Source organism: Coregonus lavaretus (genome assembly GCF_964263955.1).
Source record: "Coregonus lavaretus genome assembly, chromosome: 24".
Classification (NCBI taxonomy): Eukaryota; Metazoa; Chordata; class Actinopteri; order Salmoniformes; family Salmonidae; genus Coregonus; species Coregonus lavaretus.
In genome coordinates, this window is record NC_140011.1 from 2,820,208 (window position 1) to 2,844,256 (window position 24,049).

At 42.9% G+C, this 24,049-nt stretch overlaps 1 protein-coding gene across 1 annotated transcript in view; it reads left to right on the forward strand.

Moving 5' to 3' along the window:
- The window catches only part of LOC311099362 (DENN domain-containing protein 1A-like), a gene marked incomplete at its 3' end in the record, with an annotated part of 209,290 nt that overhangs the window by 31,649 nt on the left and 153,592 nt on the right, over nucleotides 1-24,049 (forward strand). The window contains exon 3 of the mRNA XM_084140078.1: nucleotides 23,412-23,455. Within this exon, the coding sequence (XP_083996204.1) occupies nucleotides 23,412-23,455 (44 nt within the window). The remainder of the gene's footprint in view (nucleotides 1-23,411; nucleotides 23,456-24,049) is intronic.

The following is a 24,049-nucleotide window of genomic DNA, read 5'->3' on the forward strand; positions in this document are numbered from 1 at the left end:
ACTCCAATGTTGGAGTGCCCTTCCTCGACCCCTAGTGTGTAGTGGCCAAAAATAGAACAAGGCCCCTGAGGTGTGCTCAGCCAAGGCAGAGTGACCTCATCTGACCTCAGCTTCTGCAGTTTTCTCTGACCCCTTATTTTGCCCCTTTGTTAACCTTGTAGCGTCTCTTCCTTCATTCTGTCTTCACTTTCTTTCTTTCCTTTACGATGTTCTTCTTGTTTTGTCCTTTGTCCTGTTACTCCTTCGTTCAATTCTTGATTTTTTTCACTCCTTCCTTTCATCTATCCCTCCATCTTTCCTTCACCCTTTTTCCTCCTTTTCCCCTCATTCCATCCATCATGTTTTTCTCTGTGCTTTCTCGCCCACTGTCTGTCTAGGCTGTTGGTGTGATATCATCTGGTGTATTTGAGCGTGATCCTACTGCATGATAAATATGATGGAAATGTATCCCTCGCCGCTGCCAAGGTCACCACCCGTTGTGTGTTTCACAATGTCCAGCGAGCGGCATTGATTTAATCTTGTCAGAATTTTCAATGGATGGATTTGTTAGACAAGGATGTCCCACTGGAAGTTGCCAAGCTGTTCATTAGACAGTTTTCTCTTTGGCCCCTGAAATAGAGAACCATGCACTAGTGACCCAGGGACATCAGTGTTTCCGCTAGGATGTTGTTCAGCAGAGGTGGCAAAGTTAGCGTAGGGGTGGTGGCGTGCCCAATGGCGCGGTCTCCAACCGGAACACTCCTCTTGGCCACAGAGACAAATTGTAGCTGTATTTAAGCTAGTTTCCTGCAATTCTACACATTTTGTCATGGGGCTGAGAGAAAACATATATGTTTTAAAGCAAATTTTCCTGCATTTCTACACATTTTGCCATGGTTTATGCTGTGTTCTTATGCTATCTGAGTGAGTTGAACATTATAACTAAATCAATGGAACTTGTTGAGATTCTCCCTGACTGTCTATTTTTAATTTTGGTGGTTGTAAGTTCTCATAGAAGATCTTATTTAAAAAATATATAGCTCTATTATATTTTCTACATACTTTATTTCTGGTTTTAGTAATTTAAGTATACACAATTCTTTGTAACATCCCAAAGTTGATAAAATACAGCTTTTTTTGAGGGGGGTGGGGGGGAGTGGCGTCCATGTTTTAGCAGTGCTGCTGCTAAATGAATGTAGAGTAAACACTGGACATGCTCTTTTAATGTCACAGAGATCAAGATGAACCTTGAGATACTGGCTCAGATTCAATCTCTAATAACTCTCTGACTGTATGTGCAATGTGCATTGTAGATGGTCATGGAATTGTGGTTAAGTGTACATGATTAATGGCAGCAGTTTTATTCACATTAGTGCTGAGCAGTTAAACAACTAATTGACTGAGGTCGGTTCAATTATTTGAATGCCATTAAAAAATATATATATATTCAGTGAGCTCGATGTGCAGTTGGTATTCAGCAGTCATAAAAATATGCCTTATTTACTTTGAAGAACTACTCAAATGGGGATTTTGTCAGACATCATAGGCAGCAGCTCTATATAGATGAGATAATGACTTGGAATGAAATAATAAAGTCATAAAATAAAACAAATATTTTTATTAAAGTAAAGTCATGTGAATAAATTATGGTTAAGTGATAAGCAGTCATGGGCATTCACTACCATCATGGGACTTTTATTAATTGTTTTATTCAGTTAGTGCTTTTTTTTATTAGTCCCCAAAAGCACTAATCGCTCAGCACTAATTCACATACAAGTCTTTCTCTGTACGTTTGTGTGTTAGTGTAGTTGGTGTTTTGCACTCGACACGGTCAGCCGTTAGATCCCTCCCAGTCATATGCGGATGTGCACAAGGATTTCTGTCCACACTCTTATGCGTGTTTTTGTTTGTGCACTTGTGTGTGACACGCATCTGCATACGCACACACCAAGAATGGCCTCGTCGTTTGATTCCTCACTTTCATGTGGATGTTTTCTCCCATTTCCACAATCCCCAGTGCCGGCTTTCTCTCCTTAATTACCACATTCGCAGTCCTCTGAGACCCATGTCTGCAGTCGGCGGAAAAGCCCCCCGTTCCGTTCCCCACCACCTCTGCTCACCCAGCAGCAGCCCTATTAGAACTCACAGACCAAGGTTGTTCCCCTTTACAAAGAGCACAATTAAACACAGGCAGATCAAAAAGGACCGGGGAGGTCTCGCTGTGCCCGGGATACCTTTTAAAAAATGCAAATGTTCTTATCGACGGCTGTCGTGTGTTCACCCTTTTATTTTTACTTTTTCCGTTCTGATTGGTCTGGACAGGGCTAATGGCTGGAGCTGCCTCAGCAGTTAGCTTCCTTTCATCATTTAAAAAATGTTCTTCTTCTTTTGGCGTTCAACCTCCTGGTCAGGTGTCTTTTGTGATGGAATTGGCATTTTTTTTTACAGTGAGGTATATGTCTGAATAGTGTCTGAACGGATGTGTCTGAACACACTTATCATCCTTAGAGGGGTGTTAATAGTCCTTGCGCCCAAGACTCAGAAAAGGTATCTCAATCAGCAATGAAAACCACTTTTCCTCTATCTCTGGAGTTTGCCAAATGGAGGCATCTTCGTTTGCCCACAAATAGGAGCACTCCAATTATGGTCCTTTTAATGATAATACAGTTGAAGTCGGAAGTTTACACACACCTTAGCCAAATACATTTAAACTCAGTTTTTCACAATTCCTGACATTTAATCATAGTAAAATTCCCTGTCTTAGGTCAGTTAGGATCACCACTTTATTTTAAGAATGTGAAATGTCAGAATAATAGTAGAGTGATTTATTTCAGCTTTTATTTCTTTCGTTAGAAGTTTACATACACTCAATTATTATTTGGTGTCATTGCCTTTAAATTGTTTAACTTGGGTGAAACGTTTCGGGTAGCCTTCCACAAGCTTCCCACAATAAGTTGGGTGAATTTTTGCCCATTCCTCCTGACAGAGCTGGTGTAACTGAGTCAGGTTTGTAGACCTCCTTGCTTGCACACGCCTTTTCAGTTCAGCCCACAAATGTTCTATAGGATTGAGGTCAGGGCTTTGTGATGGCCACTCCAATACCCTGACTTTGTTGTCCTTAAGCCATTTTGCCACAACTTTGGAAGTATGCTTGGGGTCATTGTCCATTTGGAAGACCCATTTGCGACCAAGCTTTAACTTCCTGACTGATGTCTTGAGATGTTGCTTCAATATATCCACATAATTTTCCTTCCTCATGATGCCATCTATTTTGTGAAGTGCACCAGTCCCTCCTGCAGCAAAGCGGGGATGCTGCCACCCCCGTGCTTCTCGGTTGGGATGGTGTTCTTCGGCTTCTTCGGCTCCAAACATAACGATGGTCACTATGGCCAAACAGTTCTATTTTTGTTTCATCAGAGCAGAGGACATTTCTCCAAAAAGTGCGATCTTTGTTGCAAACCGTAGTCTGGCTTTTTTATGGCGGTTTTGGAGCAGTGGCTTCTTCCTTGCTGAGCGGCCTTTCAGGTTATGTCGATAAAGGACTCGTTTTATTGTGGATATAGATACTTTTGTACCTGTTTCCTCCAGCATCTTCACAAGGTCCTTTGCTGTTTTTCTGGGATTGATTTGCACTGGTCTCCAGGTGAGGTGGGTAGAAGCTGTTTTTCTGCTGCCCTGACTTATCCATGGAAATCGTGTCGATCAGGCTCGAAGGACCAATACATTTCCTGTAGCGGGAGAACAGAAACTATGGACGTGGGGTCAGAATGTGCATAGTCCTAGCCTGACATCTAATTCCTCTTGTCATTCTATCCTGTGCATGGACATGTACCGTTCACAATAAACTACATATAATTGGAGTCCTACGTTTGTCTATCAGTATGCGTGTATACGCTATGAAAGTGACGTGACATTTTCCACGGCACATAATCATCATGCCAATTCAAAAGGGCAGGACCGAGTTTGGGAAACCCAGATTTAGCAGACACTCTTATCCAGAGCGACTTAGATTAGTGCATTCATTTTAAGATGGCTAGCAGGGTTGGAAATGTACACCCGCCAAATGCGGGTAGATTTTGTCATTGGCGGGTAAGAATGTCTATTTCACCAGCCACGTTGGTGGGTGGTTACACAGATCGTTTGGGAACAGTAAAAAAAAAATCCAAAGCCCACATGTAGAACTTGGTCGAATTAACTAGAAAGGCAACTAAAGTGTGACTTTGTCCTCATGTTTCTTGGCCAGTTACATTATTTTGTTAACACACTAGGGAGTTTTTCAATGTTAGTTTGAGTTTGCTGCAACTGTCTGCTGCTAGGAAGACATTGCAGTCAGAGATTTCTTTCTCCACGACAAGCCAGTGCCCAAGTTACCATGGTAATGGCCTGTCCCTTAAAGGGGCAGCTGAAATGTTGTGTCTCACCTAATGATTGTGCTTGATTGAGCATGGATCACTCCCATTAACTTTTCGTCAAACACTCAAATATTTTAATTGTTCTCCTAGACACAGGTCACAAAAATGAAATGAAATTAAGCAATATACCTCATTACTTACTACACTGAACACAAATATAATGTAACATGTAAAGTGTTTGTCCAATGTTTCATGAGCTGAAATATAAGATGTCTCAAGTTTTAAGGGGAGTGTGTAAATTAACATACTGACAGCAGGAATGCCCACCAGAGCTATTGCCAGAAAATGTAATGTTAATTTCTCTCCCATAAGCCCAGTTTATTTAATAAAAGAAGTTGAACTACCCATATAGTTCTCATCTCTCATTGCTGAGAGCCAGCCTACTAGTGTTGGAGCGGAGGGACGGCTCAAGGTAAAGCCGCCTTGTGAGTTAAAGCTACCTCCGAGACTTAGCCCCTCAGGGAGGCCTCGTGCAATATCCTGTTAGAGCGCCATGCAAATCTTCTCTGCTCTCCCCCCTGAGCAGGCGGCTGGCAGCAGTGGGCTCCCTCACACACACTCTCTCACGCACGCACGCGCACACACACACCTACAAGCAAGCGCACGGACTTGCGCATGAGCACACACACTGTAGAGCTGATTTGACTAATCTGATGCCCCCCCCACCTCTTTTTCCCCACCCTCATTCTGCACAGTCCAAACTCAAGTTGTCATTCAGATTTTCCCATGAAAACTTTTAAGAACTTTCCTTGATAGGCCTCAACTTTGTTCATATTATTTTTCCTTTGATAGTTTGCTTGAGCCTCTTTGTAGTCTGGTTGCCCTGTTGGTGACCCATGCCCTGACTTTTACAGGTTTTGGTGGCTCTCCGGATAGAAGCTTGGAGCTTGTGTCCTGTACTCTTGATATCAGAGTTATTTCCAAGTACAGGTTTTGTCCAGTGATCTTTGACAGTACTCCTCTTCCTTTGCCCTGCAGTCGTGACTGCTATTGCTCTGTGTTTGCTGTCCAGGTATTAGATCATTGGTGCGTCTCAATTCTCTAAAGTGGGGTCTTCTCTTAATCCCCCTTTATTTGCACTAATCTAAACACAATGCACAGGTGAGAAGCAAACTGGAGCACCTTCTTTCACCTGTCCTGCTCAATTGCAAATGAAGGAAAGCAGATGAAATGCTCCAATGCATCACAAACCTCTCAACCTACTTTGAGTGCTTTATCCCAGGTCCAGGTCTCTTTCTCAATTGCTAAAGCTTCTGTCTGAAAGCTGTCACTCAGTTGATCCATACAACGTAGCAGCATCCTTCACAAGTATGTACTGCAATGATACCACATAATGTGTATATGCACAAACCAAAACACTTTTCATCCACTAATGCTCAAAGCTTTCTCAGTGGAAAGCCCTCCTTCACTCGGGTATCGAAAACTGCAAGTGTTTTTACTGAGGGATTTTGTGCACCATTAAATCACTCGTGGCTGGGCGTCATCTGTTCTGGGTTGAAAAAAAGGCTTTTCCATTAGGTGAGGGATCTTTAAATGTAATCCTCGTCTTTTCCAAATTATCTGAACAACCATTCCATCAGCACTCGTATTTTTCCATAAAACAAAGTGCATTATTAAGCAAAGTCTCTGGGAGCGGACGCGCATGACATCAGTTTTAGGTACAAGATCAGGATCAACTTGAGCGTGTAGGCAGTGCTCGCCTATTTAAGGCTCCCAGCCGTTGCTTTGAGGAAACGTGTGGATTTAAAAGAAATGTCCCTTTTCCGTCTTTTAAACCCATGCAGTCTCAAACGATGACAGCCCGTGCCATTGTTTTTAGAGGCTGGCCAAGTGGGGGGAAACCACAGAGCCAGCTGTACATACACTCACACAGTCAGACGCACTCTACACTGTGATTTTTTACACAGATGTATTTTGAGGAGTAATTACGGAGTGAGACAAGGGGATATACCACCTCCTTCCCACCCAAAACCCCCCTCCTGGCTTCCCAGAGCTCCCCCTCACTCCTCCCCTCATCAGGGGGCCAGACTGACGCCTTGATGGCAGGGGAGAGAGCCAGGATAGATACGGCCCAGAGTTTGTCTTCTCCCGCTGGGCCAGCCGAAAGACTAGCCTCTCTTCAAGGGTGTGTTGGGGAGGTTGGTCGAACTATACGTTCCTCTCCAATGTCCCCCCCCCCCCCGTCCCCCCCCACACACCTCCCTCCCTCCCAACCCTACTCAAGGCTGCTCAGAAGGACATGCCAGCTGCTGCCGCTCGCTGTTGCACCTCGTTGAGACCTGTCGCCTGGCAACTGTCGTCAGGGTTGGGCCACGGCGGAGCTGAAGAAGCACTCCGGGGATCCGTCACCATTCACTCCCCAACACCACCCCGCTGAACCCCCTCCCCTCCCCGAGAGGACCCCAAGCGGAAGAACTCAACAAGGGGGCAAGAAGTTTTATGCCAGTCTCAAAAAAGAATGGGCCCATTATTATTATGAGTGAGCTTTGCCTGCTGTCATTTGCGAGAGAAAGATCAATAATTCAGTATTTAAAATACTTGCTCAAGTATGTTGAGTGAAACATATTCCTTATAAAGATAATAATATCAGTCTGTGTTGTTTTGCACCATAGCTTGTCCTCCAGTTCAAATTGTCTAGGCTTTGTTCTGGCATCCTTGGTCACTCTTGCCTTGTTCCAGTATAAAGACAGTCGGTGTGAAGATGCATGCCTTGCAATCTGCAGTAATAGGAACTTTAATCCAATTCAGTCAAATCAAATTGTATTTCTCACATGCGCCGAATACAACAGGTACCTTACCGTGAAATGCTTACTTACAAGCCCTTAACCAACAATGCAGTTTTAAGAATATAGTTTAAAAAATATTTATTAAATAAACTAAAGTAAAAAAACACACACAAAAACACAATAAAATAACAATAATGAGGCTATACAGGGGGTACCGGTACCCAGTCAATGTGCAGGGGTACAGGTTTGTCGAGGTAATTTGTACATGTAGGTAGGGGTAAAGTGACTATGCATAGATAATAAACAGCGAGTAGCAGCAGTGTAAAAACAACTGGGGAGGGGGGGGTCAATGTAAATAGTCCGGGTGGCCATTTTATTAATTGTTCAACAAACTTATGGCTTAGGGGTAGAAGCTGTTAAGGAACCTTTTGGACCTAGACTTGGCACTCCGGTACCGCTTGCCGTGCGGTAGCAGAGAGCACAGTTTATGACTTGGGTGACTGGAGTCTTTGACCATTTTTAGGGCCTTCCTCTGACAACGCCTAGTATATAGGTCCTGGATGGCAGGAAGCTTGGCCCCAGTGATGTACTGGGCCGTACGCACTACCCTCTGTAGCGCCTTACGGTCAGATGCCAAGCAGTTTCCATACCAGGTGGTGATGCAACTGGTCAGGATGCTTTCGGGTGCAGCTGTAGAACTTTTTGAGGATCTGTGGACCCATGCCAAATCTTTTCAGTTTCCTGAGGGGAAAAGGCGTTGTCGTGCCCTCTTCACGACTGTCTTGGTGTATTTGGACCATGATCGTTTGCTGGTGATGTGGACACCAAGAAATGTGAAACTCTCGACCCGCTCCACTACAGCCCTGTCGATGTGAATGGGGGCTTGTTCGGCCCTCCTTTTCCTGTAGTCCATGATCAGCTCCTTTGTCTTGCTCACGTTGAGGGAGAGGTTGTTGTCCTGGCACCACACTGCTCATAGTTGTTGGTGATCAGGCCTACCACTGTTGTGTCATCAGCAAACTTAATGATGGTGTTGGAGTCGTGCTTGGCCACACAGTCGTGGGTGAACAGGGAGTACAGGAGGGGACTAAGCATGCACCCCTGAGGGGCCCCCGTGTTGAGGATCAGCATGGCAGATTTGTTGTTGCCTACCCTTACCACCTGGGGGTGGCCCGTCAGGAAGTCCAGGATCCAGTTGCAGAGGGATGTGTTTAGTCCCAGGGTCCTTAGCTCATTGATGAGCTTTGTGGGCACTGTGGTGTTGAACGCTAAGCTGCAGTCAATGAACAGCATTCTCACATAGGTGTTCCTTTTTTCCAGGTGGGAAAGGGCAGTGTGCAGTGCGATTGAGATTGCATCATCTGTGGATCTGTTGGGGCGGTATGCGAATTGGAGTGGGTCTAGGGTTTCCGGGATGATGGTGTTAATGGTGTTGATGTGAGCCATGACCTGCCTTTCAAAGCACTTCATGGCTACCGACGTGAGTGCTACGGGGCGGTAGTCATTTAGTCAGGTTACCTTCGCTTTCTTGGGCACAGGGACTATGGTGGTCTGCTTCAAACATTTAGGTATTACAGACTCGGTCAGGGAGAGGATGAAAATGTCATTGAAGACTCTTGCCAGTTGGTCCGCGCATACTCTGAGTACACATCCTGGTAATCCGTCAGAACAGGTATCTTGGAGATTGTATATCTTGTTTAGTTTATTTTAACTTCTACTAAGTGCAAGCAGTGTTATCCTAGCTATTTTGTCTCTGGATTTTTTAAGGATTTCGCCCGCACCCATCTCATCCCCTTTGACATGTTCCAACCTGCCATAGAAAAGCCTATCTGCACTATACCTGCACTCTCTCCTCCACACAGACCTAGTGATTTAAGTGGAGATGCTGCAGAGGGTTTGGGGAATTGTTACCTGCGTGCGAGCAAGGTCAGCAGTCCTCTGTTGACTCAATTTGTGGCATCAACAGCCTGCCTGCCTTCGAGTGCCTCGGTCCCAGAGCCCCAGGGGGATTAGGCCCAGATCATTGGACAGATCGCACTGACATCCCTCCCCATCTCTGGGGTCCCCTGCCTCCCACCCTGTTCCAATCACAGGCTATAGTGCTAACCAACCCTAGACCTCTCTTTTTTCAGGGGGTGGGAGGAGGGAAGGAGAGATGAGAGAGCACAGAAAGAGCCGTTAATGAGAGAGCACAGAAAGAGCCGTTAATCATATAGAAAGAAATAAAAGTGAAATATTTTGTGTGTTTTTTGGAGGGTGAGGCTGGGGTTTTGCCTTTTGCCAGATTGCTTGAGCAAAAACAATGATTTTAACATTATTTTATTTTTCCGTTAGATGCTTTTTCCGTTAGAGGCCTATCTTCCTAGTAGCCTTTAGGCCAGTGTTCCTCGGTCATGGTCCAGTGGACCCAAAGCATGTGCAGGTTTTTCTTACCTCGGTGCAAGGAAGGAAGGAAGCAATAGAAAAGCAAAGGATGCATTTGAAAGTATTCCAATTTGCCCACAGTCTTGTGCTTATCATTGCCGTGAGTCTCAGCCTTTGCCATGAATAGAAATAAAGCGGTCATACCTCAAATTGGAGCCCTGCAGGAATGTCATTCTTGCCATTCCTCCTTATAATTTGTTGTCGCTACATACAGTGGCTTGCGAAAGTATTCACCCCCTTGGCATTTTTTATATTTTGTTGCCTTACAACCTGGAATTAAAATTGATTTTTTGGGGGTTTGTATCAGTTGATTTATATAACATGCCTACCAGATGCAAAATATGTTTTATTGTGAAACAAACAAGAAATAAGAAAAAAAAAAACAGAACTTGAGCGTGCATAACTATTTACCCCCCCAGAGTCAATACTTTGTAGAGCCACCTTTTTCAGCAATTATAGCTGCAAGTCTCTTGGGGTATGTCTCTATACGCTTGGCACATCTAGCCACTGGGATTTTTGCCAATTCTTCAAGGCAAAACTGCTCGAGCTCCTTCAAGTTGGATGGGTTCCACTGGTGTACAGCAATCTTTAAGTCATACCACATATTCTCTATTGGATTGAGGTCTGGGCTTTGACTAGGCCATTCCAAGATATTTAAATGTTTCCCCTTAAACCACTCGAGTGTTGCTTTAGCAGTATGCTTAGGGCCATTGTCCTGCTGGAAGGTGAACCTCCGTCCCAGTCTCAAATCTCTGGAAGACTGAAACAGGTTTCCCTCAAGAACTTCCTTGTATTTAGCGCCATCCATCATTCCTTCAATTCTGACCAGTTTTCCAGTCCCTGCCGATGAAAAACATCCCACATGCTGTTCCCGGGGTGATATACATAGCGGTTTCCTTGATGGCCAAAAAGCTCAATTTTAGTCTCATCTGACCAGAGTACATTCTTCCATATGTTTGGGGAGTCTCCCACATGCCTTTTTGCGAACACCAAACGTGTTTGCTTATTTTTTTCTGTAAGCAATGGCTTTTTTCTGGCCACTCTTCCGCAAAGCCCAGCTCTGTGGAGTGAACAGTTTAAAGTGGTCCTATGGACATATACTCCAATCTCCGCTGTGGAGCTTTGCAGCTCCTTCAGGGTTATCTTTGGTGTCATTGTTGCCTCTCAGATGAATGCCCTCCTTGCCTGGTCCGTGAGTTTTGGTGGGCGGCCCTCTCTTGGCAGGTTTGTTGTGGTGCCATATTCTTTCCATTTTCTAATAATGGATTTAATGGTGCTCCGTGGGATGTTCAAAGTTTCTGATAAAAATGTTTTACCCAACCCTGATCTGTACTTCTCCACAACTTTGTCCCTGACCTGTTTGGAGAGCTCATGTGACAGATCATGTGACACTTAGATTGCACACAGGTGGACTTTATTTAACTAATTATGTGACTTCTGAAGGTAATTGGTTACACCAGATCTTATTTAGGGGCTTCATAGCAAAGGGGGTGAATACATATGCACACACCACTTTTCCGTTATTTATTTTTTAGAATTTTTTGAAACCAGTATTTTTTTTCATTGCACTTCACCAATTTTGACTATTTTGTGTAGGTCCATACATGAAATCCAAATAAAAATCAATTTAAATTACAGGTTGTAATGCAACAAAATATGAAAACGCCAAGGGCAATGAATACTTTTGCAAGGCACTGTATTCCCATCCTCTAAGCCAGAAAAAAGCTGAAAAGGGTCTGGGCAGGGGTGTCAGTTGCCATACCCGAGCTCAAGATCAAAAATGTAAAGTAGGCAAAAAAAACACATCATTCCAATCCCGATTAAAATGCAGCGGCTGTTTAGCGGACTGGATGGCTGGGTTTAGGACCATGCGGAGCATCGCTCGGAGAGCAGCTGCCAGCCTGCGTGCCTTTTGTCTCACTTTTAGAAAGCAGAGACGGTGCCAGTTTGCTTTGCTGGTCAGCCATTTAGGCAGTGCCCCTATTGCTTTGAATTTGATGTTGGGATTTGAACTCTGCCTTGTTGTAATCTGATAGTCAGGGGTTGATTGAATTGGGAGGGTGGGGGAACCCTCCTTTTTGGTGACCATTCGAAACCAAAATCTATTTCATTGCTATTAAAATATAGGTTGTGTTAGCTGTATGCCTAATTTATATTCTCATTCATTCGCCTAGTAGGCTAGTGCAATTTTGGTTTTATCTATTGGTAGGAAAAAAAACACAGCTGAATAACTTGCTATTTAGAGCATTTCCCCCAAATATAAGTCCTGTTTTTGGCTTCAAAGACAATAACAATAGGCTGTAACAAATGTGCATTGTGATGCAGTGACAGAATGATAGGCCTAATTGAGATAATGCAAATCATTAATGATTACTTAGTTGGGCTAACTTTTTGACTTCTTGCTGTAGGCCTACATCATCATCCTCTGCCTGCATACCTAATCCCTACCTGTAGCCTACCTGCCTCTGGTATAATGCATTTCCACCTCAGTCTATCAGGCTTGCTTGTCCATCTTCCTCAATTAAAATGTGCTATTCTTACAGGTCAATTTTGCTGGCAAAACGTCATTAAATATTGCTAAGTTATTTAGCTATAGTGTGGATGTAGGGCAGTTTATTTTATTTTATATAATGTGCACCCAGATTGTGCAACTACTGCGTAGGCAACACAATAATATCAGACAGAGACAAGCTGGCCCGGGGAGAAGTGTGTGTGAGCCGCCCCCCTCGTTGTCTACTATGTTACAATCAATATTCTCTGAGCTGCCTTGTTCGTTGATACAATGTTTCAAGGTTCTCAGAGCCACCTTGTTGATACAATGCTTCAATATTCACAGAATGTTTCCCTTCCCTGGAGAATAGTGCAGACAGTCAAATGCAGAAATGAGTAGGAAGTGTAGGAGACAATTACACTGTAAGTGCCGTTCCACAAGGTGGCTTCATATAGCCTATAGCAGGGGGTCGGCAACCTTTTTCATGTGGAGTGCCAATTTACAATTGATCGTACCATTTCTAAAGATCTGCGTGCCGGTTATGATTTTCATATAAAGTGGGGAAAAAAGTATTTAGTCAGCCACCAATTGTGCAAGTTCTCCAACTTAAAAAGATGAGAGAGGCCTGTAATTTTCATCATAGGTACACGTCAACTATGACAGACAAAATGAGGAAAAAAAATCCAGAAAATCACATTGTAGGATTTTTTATGCATTTATTTGCAAATTATGGTGGAAAATAAGTATTTGGTCACCTACAAACAAGCAAGATTTATGGCTCTCACAGACCTGTAACTTCTTCTTTAAGAGGCTCCTCTGTCCTCCACTCGTTACCTGTATTAATGGCACCTGTTTGTACTTGTTATCAGTATAAAAGACACCTGACCACAACCTCAAACAGTCACACTCCAAACTCCACTATGGCCAAGACCAAAGAGCTGTCAAAGGACACCAGAAACAAAATTGTAGACCTGCACCAGGCTGGGAAGACTGAATCTGCAATAGGTAAGCAGCTTGGTTTGAAGAAATCAACTGTGGGAGCAATTATTAGGAAATGGAAGACATACAAGACCACTGATAATCTCCCTTGATCTAGGGCTCCACGCAAGATCTCACCCTGTGGGTTCAAAATGATCACAAGAACGGTGAGCAAAAATCCCAGAACCACACGGGGGACCTAGTGAATGACCTGCAGAGAGCTGGGACCAAAGTAACAAAGCCTACCATCAGTAACACACTACGCCACCAGGGACTCAAATCCTGCAGTGTGAGACGTGTCCCCCTGCTTAAGCCAGAACATGTCCAGGCCCGTCTGAAGTTTGCTAGAGTGCATTTGTATGATCCAGAAGAGGATTGGGAGAATGTCATATGGTCAGATGAAACCAAAATATAACTTTTTGGTAAAAACTCAACTCGTTGTGTTTGGAGGACAAAGAATGCTGAGTTGCATCCAAAGAACACCATACCTACTGTGAAGCATGGGGGTAGAAACATCATGGTTTGGGGCTGTTTTTCTGCAAAGGGACCAGGACGACTGATCCGTGTAAAGGAAAGAATGAATGGGGCCATGTATCGTGAGATTTTGAGTGAAAACCACCTTACATCATCAAGGGCATTGAAGATGAAACGTGGCTGGGTCTTTCAGCATGACAATGATCCCAAACACACCGCCCGGGCAACGAAGGAGTGGCTTCGTAAGAAGCATTTCAAGGTCCTGGAGTGGCCTAGCCAGTCTCCAGATCTAAACCCCATAGAAAATCTTTGGAGGGAGTTGAAAGTCCGTGTTGCCCAGCGACAGCCCCAAAACATCACTGCTCTAGAGGAGATCTGCATGGAGGAATGGGCCAAAATACCAGCAAACAGTGTTTGAAAACCTTGTGAAGACTTACAGAAAACGTTTGACCTGTGTCATTGCCAACAAAGGGTATATAACAAAGTATTGAGAAACTTTTGTTATTGTCCAAATACTTATTTTCCACCATAATTTGCTAATAAATTCATTAAAAACCCTACAATGTGATATTCTTTCTTCTCATTTTGTCTGTCATAGTTGACGTGTACCTATGATGAAAATACAGGCCTCTCATCTTTTTAAGTGGGAAAACTTGCACAATTGGTGGCTGACTAAATACTTTTTTCCCCCACTGTATGCATTGTAGGCTACTACCTAACTGTGCCCAAAACATTTCTAACTGCCCACAAACAAAATAATGATATAGCTGGCTTCTAGAGAGGCACTGTCCATTCAGCACCACGCCAGGGAGCTCCATTTTGCCTACCTGTACCGAGGCGCTGTCCATTCAGCAGTGCTGAATCACGGGCGGGGCCTTAGCTCCATTTAAAAAAGCATGTGTAGATTTTCCTTTTTGTATTTTGTGATTTTTTAAATTCTTTGGTCATGTTTGTTTGTCTTCATGCGTCTCTGTCGATTGAAGGTCTAAGTAAGTCCTTTGATGTATGCATTTTATTTCAATGCATGTGTAGGATTTATGCATTCGCGGTCAGCTGTTTTATGCACCGGTTACTTTCACATTGATGTCAGCATTTGAAGTCGGACTTGTTGCGACTTGATAGCGTGTATTATGCATCTATTTCATGTTGCACTGTATGCGCCATTCCACAAGTAAATGAGTCAATTTATGATGAGGTTGAGTAGTGATTGGCATTGTACACACCGTTCCACAGACCTTTAAACCTAATATTGCGGTGATAATTAATGGCTGCGGTCATTTTTGTTTGTTTTTGCTGTTCCCCAAATACCATTTTACAGTTTTTAAATTGTGTAGAAGTGCAGTAAATGAGCTTCAATTTCCCAAAAATGTGTAAGCTCTGAATTATTGTGGTTGCAAAACTGTTGTGTTCTTGCAGTTTGCACCTGTTTCAGGTGGGAGCAGACATAACAAAGCTAAGAACATATCTTTTTTTTGTAAAATCACTTCATGCTCAGGTCTTTCTTTGTATATCCCTTTAACTTTCATTTGACCTATTTTTCCCACCAGCTGTTCTTAATTGATTTGACTTGTTGACGTGAAACCGAAACGGTGTTTTCATGTGGTGCGTTAATGAGTTCATACTGTAGTGTATTGATAGAGACTTAACATACTTTTGTGGAGGAGGAACTAAAGTGAATCCTTAGACCAATCAAAAGTGTGTGTGCGTGTGTACTTTAGTGTGTGTGTTGACTCCAAAGCACTGCAAGAGGAAGTGCACATGGAGCAGATTTGTGTGCAGAGCCCCTCAGACAATAGGGGGTCCTCTCTCAGCAACTTTGGCCTCCCTCTATCCGAGGAGGAGGATTAATTTTTCATGGCCTGTGAAGCGACAGAGTGAGGCAATCTCCCTCTCCCTCTCCCTCCCCCCTCCCCCTCCCCTCCCCCTCCCCCTCTCCCTCTCCCTCTCCCTCTCTCCCTCTCTCTCTCTCTCTCTCTCTCTCTCTCTCTCTCTCTCTCTCTCTCTCTCTCTCTCTCTCTCTCTCTCTCTCTCTCTCTCTCTCTCTCTCTCTCTCTCTCTCTCTCTATATATATATCCCCCTTCCTCTCTCGCTCTCTATATCCCCCTTCCTCTCTCTCTCTCTCTCTCTCTAATGTGGGCCAAAGGGGGGACTCATCTCTTCTTCTTCTGCAGTCTTTTTAAAAACACAGCTCAGCTATCCATGACATCCCTCCAGTGGATAACATCCATAGCCTCTGTGTGTGTGTGTTTGCGCGCAAAAACCTAGCTTGGTGGAAGGAATTCCAAGATTACACCCAACTAAGCTGTCTTAGTTCAGCATCAGTGTTCACTGTTGAAGTAAATTCTATTCTACTGTAATTAAGGGCTCTAAATTAACATTTTCCATTGATAGCACTGGTGCTCCCAACTTAAATAAGTTAGGAGCACAACATAAAACGTAGGAGCTCCATAAAAAACATTTCTTTTAATCGATTGAGATAAAGCCTATAAGAATTCTAGCAAATGTTGTGCCCTACAAACTAATATGTAACCCTGTAAATACATTTGTGTATCATTAAAAAGCTAACAATATTACATTTCTACATTACCGTAAAACTTAAATTAACTGTACCCGTATGGGTTGAAAATGGCAGATTTTGGTTAAGAAGATTTGGGCTAACATAGTGGCTGTACAGTAACATGCTATACATGACGTCAGAGATCCGGCTCTGCGCTTCACAGCGCTGTATGGGTTTTGACTGACAGCAGTTCTGAAGAACTTGAGCACCACGTGCGACAAGAAGTTGCCCCCATCCCTCCCGGTAATTGGGCAACTTTTGCAAATGTTTTGATGTCTGAGTGAGGGAAATGCTGTAAATTAAGATGACTCTATGTATTTTGAAATATGAGACGTTGAGGATTATAATAAATACCACTTTGATGTCATACCAGCAAGCCAAACACCCGTGAGTCCAAATGTGCACTTCACATTTCCATATCATAAAACTCATGTCATACAGTGTCAACATTTATGTTCACTGTGTTTGATGTACAGTTACAAGTTGACATGGCATCATACCCTGGGTTGTTCTGAATAGAATGAGCCTATGTTTGTCTATTGTGAAGAAAATTAGCTGCGGCACACACAACTGAATGCATTCATGACTCATTTCTATGCGATCCAAAATTACGATTTGTTTCTCTGAATTGTCTTGTGAAAGCCTAACACTGTAAGATCATATTTTATAATTTAGCTAGTGATGTTGGCAATAGAACAAGCTTTCAAATCATGCCCACCTGACCCAGATTGCAATTTATAATGGACCGTTTTTAGATTGTGTAAACAACAGTAATTGTGTGATGTTGGGGATGCAGGATTGTGTTCCAAACAAAACAACAACAAGTGTGCTTGCTCTAGTTCCTCAACGGCACAGCTATGAGAGCTAAAAAAGTACCTTCATAGTTGAAGACTCTTCTTTGAGTCATAAAAGTGCATTGAAATTGCTTAGGAACTGTGCACACATTGGAGAGGTGTGTGGCCACTTGGAGACACCAGTTAGTCCTCTCACTCAAACCCTTTTTTGTCTTACAGTGGCTTGCGAAAGTAATCACCTCCCTTGGCATTTTTCCTATTTTGTTGCCTTACAACCTGGAATTTAAATGAATTTTTGGGGATTTGTATCATTTGATTTACACAACATGCCTACCACTTTGAAGATGCAAAATATTTTTCTTGTGAAACAAACAAGAAATATGACAAAAAAACAGAAAACTTGAGCGTGCATAACTATTCACCCCCCCAAAGTCAATACTTTGTAGAGCCACCTTTTTCAGCAATTACAGCTGCAATCTTGGGGTATGTCTCTATAAGCTTGGCACATCTAGCCACTGGGGTTTTTGCCCATTCTACAAGGCAAAACTGCTCCAGCTCCTTCAAGTTGGATGGGTTTCGCTGGGGTACAGCAATCTTTAAGTCATACCACATATTCTCAATTGGATTGAGGTCTGGGCTTTGACTAGGCCATTCCAAGTCATTTGAATGTTTCCCCTTAAACCACTCGGTTGTTGCTTTAGCAGTATGCTTAGGGTCATTGTCCTGCTGGAAGGTGAACCTCCGTCCCAGTCTCAAATCTCTGGAAGACTGAAACAGGTTTCCTTCAAGAATTTCCCTCTATTTAGCACCATCCATCATTCCTTCAATTCTGACCAGTTTCCCAGTCCCTGCCGATGAAAGACATCCCCACAGCATGATGCTGCCACCACCATGCTTCACTGTGGGGATGGTGTTCTCGGGGTGATGAGAGGTGTTGGGTTTGCGCCAGACATAGCGTTTTCTTTGATGGCCGAAAAGCTCAATTTTAGTCTCATCTGACCAGAGTACCTTCTTCCATATGTTTGGAGAGCTCCTTGGTCTTCATGGTGCCGCTTGCTTGCCGGTGCCCCTTGCTTAGTGGTGTTGCAGTCTCTGGGACCTTTCAGAACAGGTGTATATATGCTGAGATCATGTGACAGGTCATGTGACACTTAGATTGCACACAGGTGGACTTTATTTAACTAATTATGTGACTTCTGAAGGTAATTGGTTGCACCAGATCTTATTAAGGGGCTTCATAGCAAATATGCATCCACCACGTTTCCGTTATTTATTTTGTAGAATTTTTTGAAACAAGTAATTTTTTTCATTTCACTTCACCAATTTGGACAGTTTTGTGTGTGTCCATTACATTAAATCCAAATAAAAATCAATTTAAATTACAGGTTGTAATGCAACAAAATATGACCTCTTAAGGATCGGACCCTTTTTTTCAATTTTCGCCAAATCTAACTGTCTGTAGCTCAGGACCTGAAGCAAGTATATGCACATTCTTGATTCCATTTGAAAGGAAACGCTTTGAAGTTTGTGGAAATATGAAATTAATGTAGGAGAATATAACACATTAGATCTGGTAAAAGATAATACAAACAAAACAACATGTGTTTTCTGTTTATTTATTTGTTCCATCATCTTTGAAATGCAAGAGAAAGGCCACAATATAATATTGCAGTTTAGGCACAATTTAGATTTTGGCCACTAGATGACAGCAGTGTGTGTACAAAGTTTCAGATTGATCCAGTGAAGCATTGCGATACTGGACTATTTTGTATCAAGTCTGCCCAAATGTGCTGAATTGGTCAATTGATACATTTTCAAGTACATAACTTAAAGAACATACAAAAATGATATGGTAATACAAAATGTAAGTTTACACACTCCCAGGAATGTCATACATAATGGCTCATTAGCTTATACACTAACTTTCACACATCTAGATGGCCGGGCGTGGTGGGTGTGGATATGGTGGGTGTGGGTGTGAGTTCCTACATTTGAATATAAAAATAGATTTTATTAAACAAAACTATGCTACATTTGATCTCTGGTTCTTAGGATGACAAATCAGAGCAAGATTACTGAATACATTATTACTGGTACATTATTTACCTTCAGAGGTGAATGTATCAAACCAGTTGCCGTGATAAGTGTTTTGTTGTTGTGCACTCTCCTCAAACAATAGTTATTGTTTAGCTACTGTAAATTGGACAGTGCAGTTAGATTAACAAGAATTTAAGCTTTCTGCCAAAATACAATGGGGAAAAAAAGTATTTAGTCAGCCACCAATTGTGCAAGTTCTCTCACTTAAAAAGATGAGAGAGGCCTGTAATTTTCATCATAGGTACACGTCAACTATGACAGACAAAATGAGAAAAAAAAATCCAGAAAATCACATTGTAGGATTTTTAATGAATGTATTTGCAAATTATGGTGGAAAATACATATTTGGTCAATAACAAAAGTTTCTCAATACTTTGTTATATACCCTTTGTTGGCAATGGCACAGGTCAAATGTTTTCTGTAAGTCTTCACAAGGTTTTCACACACTGTTGCTGGTATTTTGGCCCATTCCTCCATGCAGATCTCCTCTAGAGCAGTGATGTTTTGGGGCTGTCGCTGGGCAACACGGACTTTCAACTCCCTCCAAAGATTTTCTATGGGGTTGAGATCTGGAGACTGGCTAGGCCACTCCAGGACCTTGAAATGCTTCTTACGAAGCCACTCCTTCGTTGCCCGGGTGGTGTGTTTGGGATCATTGTCATGCTGAAAGACCCAGCCACGTTTCATCTTCAATGCCCTTGCTGATGGAAGGAGGTTTTCACTCAAAATCTCACGATACATGGCCCCATTCATTCTTTCCTTTACACGGATCAGTCGTCCTGGTCCCTTTGCAGAAAAACAGCCCCAAAGCATGATGTTTCCACCCCCATGCTTCACAAGAGTTATGGTGTTGTTTGGATGCAACTCAGCATTCTTTGTCCTCCAAACACGACGAGTTGCGTTTTTACCAAAAGGTTCTATTTTGGTTTCATCTGAACATATGACATTCTCCCAATCCTCTTCTGGATCATCCAAATGCACTCTAGCAAACTTCAGACGGGCCTGGACATGTACTGGCTTAAGCAGGGGGACACGTCTGGCACTGCAGGATTTGAGTCGCTGGCGGCGTAGTGTGTTACTGATGGTAGGCTTTGTTATTTTGGTCCCAGCTCTCTGCAGGTCATTCACTAGGTCCCCCCGTGTGGTTCTGGGATTTTTGCTCACCGTTCTTGTGATCATTTTGACCCCACGGGGTGAGCTCTTGCGTGGAGCCCCAGATCGAGGGAGATTATCAGTGGTCTTGTATGTCTTCCATTTCCTAATAATTGCTCCCACAGTTGATTTCTTCAAACCAAGCTGCTTACCTATTGCAGATTCAGTCTTCCCAGCCTGGTGCAGGTCTACAATTTTGTTTCTGGTGACAGCTCTTTGGCCATAGTGGAGTTTTGAGTGTGACTGTTTGAGGTTGTGGACAGGTGTCTTTTATACTGATAACAAGTTCAAACAGGTGCCATTAATACAGGTAACGAGTGGAGGACAGAGGAGCCTCTTAAAGAATAAGTTACAGGTCTGTGAGAGCCAGAAATCTTGCTTGTTTGTAGGTGACCAAATACTTATTTTCCACCATAATTTGCATATAAATTCATAAAAAATCCTACAATGTGATTTTCTGGAAAAAATAAACCTCATTTTGTCTGTCATAGTTGACGTGTACCTATGATGAAAATTACAGGCCTCTCTCATCTTTTTAAGTGGGAGAACTTGCACAATTGGTGGCTGACTAAATACTTTTTTCCCCCACTGTAAGACATGTCTATGTCCTGGAAAGTTTGCTGTTACTTACAACAGTCATGCTAATCACGTTAGCGCACGTTAGCTCAACCGTCCCGCATACTGGACACCGATCCCTTAGAGGTTAATTTTCTGCACTGTGTTATCATTTACACACTGTGTCACATCCTTGACAGAATAATTATTATCCTCTTTGACTGTGCAGTTTTGGCAGTTCATACCTTTGCCACTAGAGGGCGATCAGCTGATATCTAGGGTTCTGTACTCCCAAAGATGACTGTTTTTGTGCTTGATTATCTAGCAGTTTTCAGCTGTTTGCAGCTGATGTAATTCTTCAATAACACAGACCCCAAAACAAATCAGGGGGAGAAAAATATATTTATTCAAAGAGAACAAATCATAGTTGTTATGCTGGAAAGTAGATGGTAGATGTTTATTCTTCCCTGTCCTCAGTGTATTCTCCACTGAACAAAAAGACAGGATGTAGTTTATACCTAAGCCTAGCCTGTGGTTTATCAATTAGAATTCCTTGCAATCAAATTGGGCCAATGGCCAAATACGAAGTATCCCGTTTCAGGCTCAATGTATAGACAATTTGGACCAATGAGATCTTGCCACATGTAGCTATGAGTCCCGGACTGGAACCCCTACACAGATTCTAAACAGATGTTGAACTGAAAAACAACTATTTCCATTGATCGTTAATTCCCTGAATTGTGTATTTATCTTTAAATATTCTTACACATCCAATGGCTAGCAGTTTCTTACTGGGGGATCTGCTCAGTACCTCAATGTACTGAGCAGATCCCCGTTATTTCCAGTAATGTAGCGTATAAGTCTAGTGGCTGTGGTTAGTCTAGTAGACAGGGATGGAACCTAGTCAGCCCTCTCAAGGGTGAGAGTTTTGGATTGTCTTTAACTTTTATCTCGCTCAAGTTCGTTGCCTCTGAGCTAACCTGGAGCGATCGAAAAGAAAACAACAAATCTATTTTGGCACGTCATAAGGTTGTCATGGTCTTTTGCCAAGCATGGGACGCCCACACTCCTGTTTGATGCTCTGTCTCTGTCGGAGGTGGTGACACGTGTTGAGTGAGCCGAGCAGAGAAGCACTACCTCAGTGCTGGGTCTTATTAAGCATTTTGTTTCATTGTAGATTCACTGACTTGTTTGTCAAAGACTACGTTTGTTTGACGAGTATTACCCTAGAGCAATTCTCAATTACAGGAAAGAGAACTTATAGTATACAGTCATCCTAACGTGTGAGGACGAAAGTAACATTTTGCAATGGTTCATCATTTTGCATATTGAACTTAAACAAAACAACTGTCTGACAAACACTCAAATTATTCCTTAAATTATCAGTGACATAATCAGTTTCTCACGACCGAAGACCATCCATCATTTGGAATTAGCCTTAGCAACCACATCAGCCCTGTTGTTGGCAGCCATCCCAACTATATACCCTTCTCTCATTCATCAACATCACAGCTAGCCCATCGAGTTGCCGTTCAGTGCTACTTCTGCCTGCCTATACAGCTGCCAAAGACAGGGGGTGCCATGTTGTGCCCATGTACAGACTCACACTGACTCACACCTGAGATACAGCTGTGCCCGTGCAGTTGGCAGATTGACCCCCAGATGAGCAGACGGGCAGGAGTGTTAGACTGGTAGGACGGGCAGGTGGCGAAGTGCTTATACACACATGACACACCCGGCAGATTCTGAAGACATACAGTACCAGTCAAAAGTTTGGACACACCTACTCATTCCAGGGTTTTTCTTTATTTTTACTATTTTCTACATTGTAGAATAATAGGGAAGACATCAAAACTATGAAATAACACATATGGAATCATGTAGTAACCAAAAAAGTGTTAATAAAATCTAAATATATTTTATATTTGAGATTCTTCAAAGTAGCCACCCTTTGCCTTGATGACAGCTTTGCACATTCTTGGCATTCTCTCAACCAGCTTCACCTGGAATGCTTTTCCAACAGTCTTGAAGTAGTTCCCACATATGCTGAGCACTTGTTGGCTTCTTTTCCTTTCAGAGAGTTTGGGAAGGCCGTTTCTCTGAATGAAGTGTCTCTGAATTGGAAGCTTTCGTGGTGGTGTAGGGGCTTTGGCAGACGCTGGAACCTCAATGTACTGAGCAGATACCCAGTGTTTTAGTAATGTAGCCTATAAGTCTAGTGGCTGTGGTTAGTCTAGTAGACAGACAGTGATGGAACCTAGTCAGCCCTCTCAAGGGTGAGGCTTTTGGATTGTTCAGTTCTTCGGTTGTTCGAAATATTGTCAAATGTCTTTGATTTAGTGGCAGTAGATTTTCCAGCTGACTCCCTAATGAAAATACCCCCATCAATTGAAATAAAAGAATTAGCAGTCTTTTGACGGAAAGAAAAATACCATTGAGTGCCAGTAGGAGGTTAAGCAAGACAGCTAAGTCTCCCCCAACGGAGAAAAGTGGATAAAATCCTCTCCCTTTCCTTTTTTTTTCTCCTCAAAAGGACGAGGAAGAGGATGGGGTTGGTGGAGGCTTGGTGGGGGGGTGGAGGAGGAAGGGAAGGAGGGATGGGGGGGTAGTAACACCTCCCTCTCTGGCCCCTAATCAGCCAGGCAGCCTCAGCTGCCCTCCTCGGATCCCCTGCCAGGGTCCCGTTCATCCTCTGATCAAATATTAATGAGCTCTACTCGGCCTGCTCACTAATCCAAAGCCAATTAATATTATCTGTCAATTATTTACAGATCCGGAGGTGCGGAGGCGATTCCCCGAGGACTACATCGACCAGGTCCGGAATGCATAATTAACTTCTTATTTTCTCTCTCTCTCTTCCTCTTTCACCCTCACTCATTTATTTCTTCCTTTCTTTATTTTGCCTTTTGCTTTATGCACCCCCCTTTCTCTTTCTATCTCACTTTTCTTGGTATGGTCTATTTTTATTCTTGCTGTTTGATGTCGTCTGTCTTTTTGTGTGTGTGCTCATCGGCTCCTTTTATTTTTAAATGCTTGCCATTTTGGGGTCTTTTTTTATGGGCGCACGGGGGAGATGGTACCGATTGGTGGTTTGACCCCCTGTCTCTCTCTCTCTCTGTGTGTGTGTGTGTGTGCGCGTGTGTGTATAGTATGTGTGTGTGTGTCTGTCTTTGCTACCTGAACAACTACACTACTACTGTGTACTGGGACACGACGGACACATGCAGCTTCATAAATGAATTGTGGCTCACAAAATACAAATAAAAAAGCTAAATAAATAATTGAACTTGATACAAACATGACAAAAAAACGTTCTTTGTTTTTGAGAAATTGCAAAGTTATTTTTGAAAGAGAAAAAAAACTTTGTTGGTTTGTTGCTTTCTTGGTTTGTTTGTTTGAGAGCAGAATC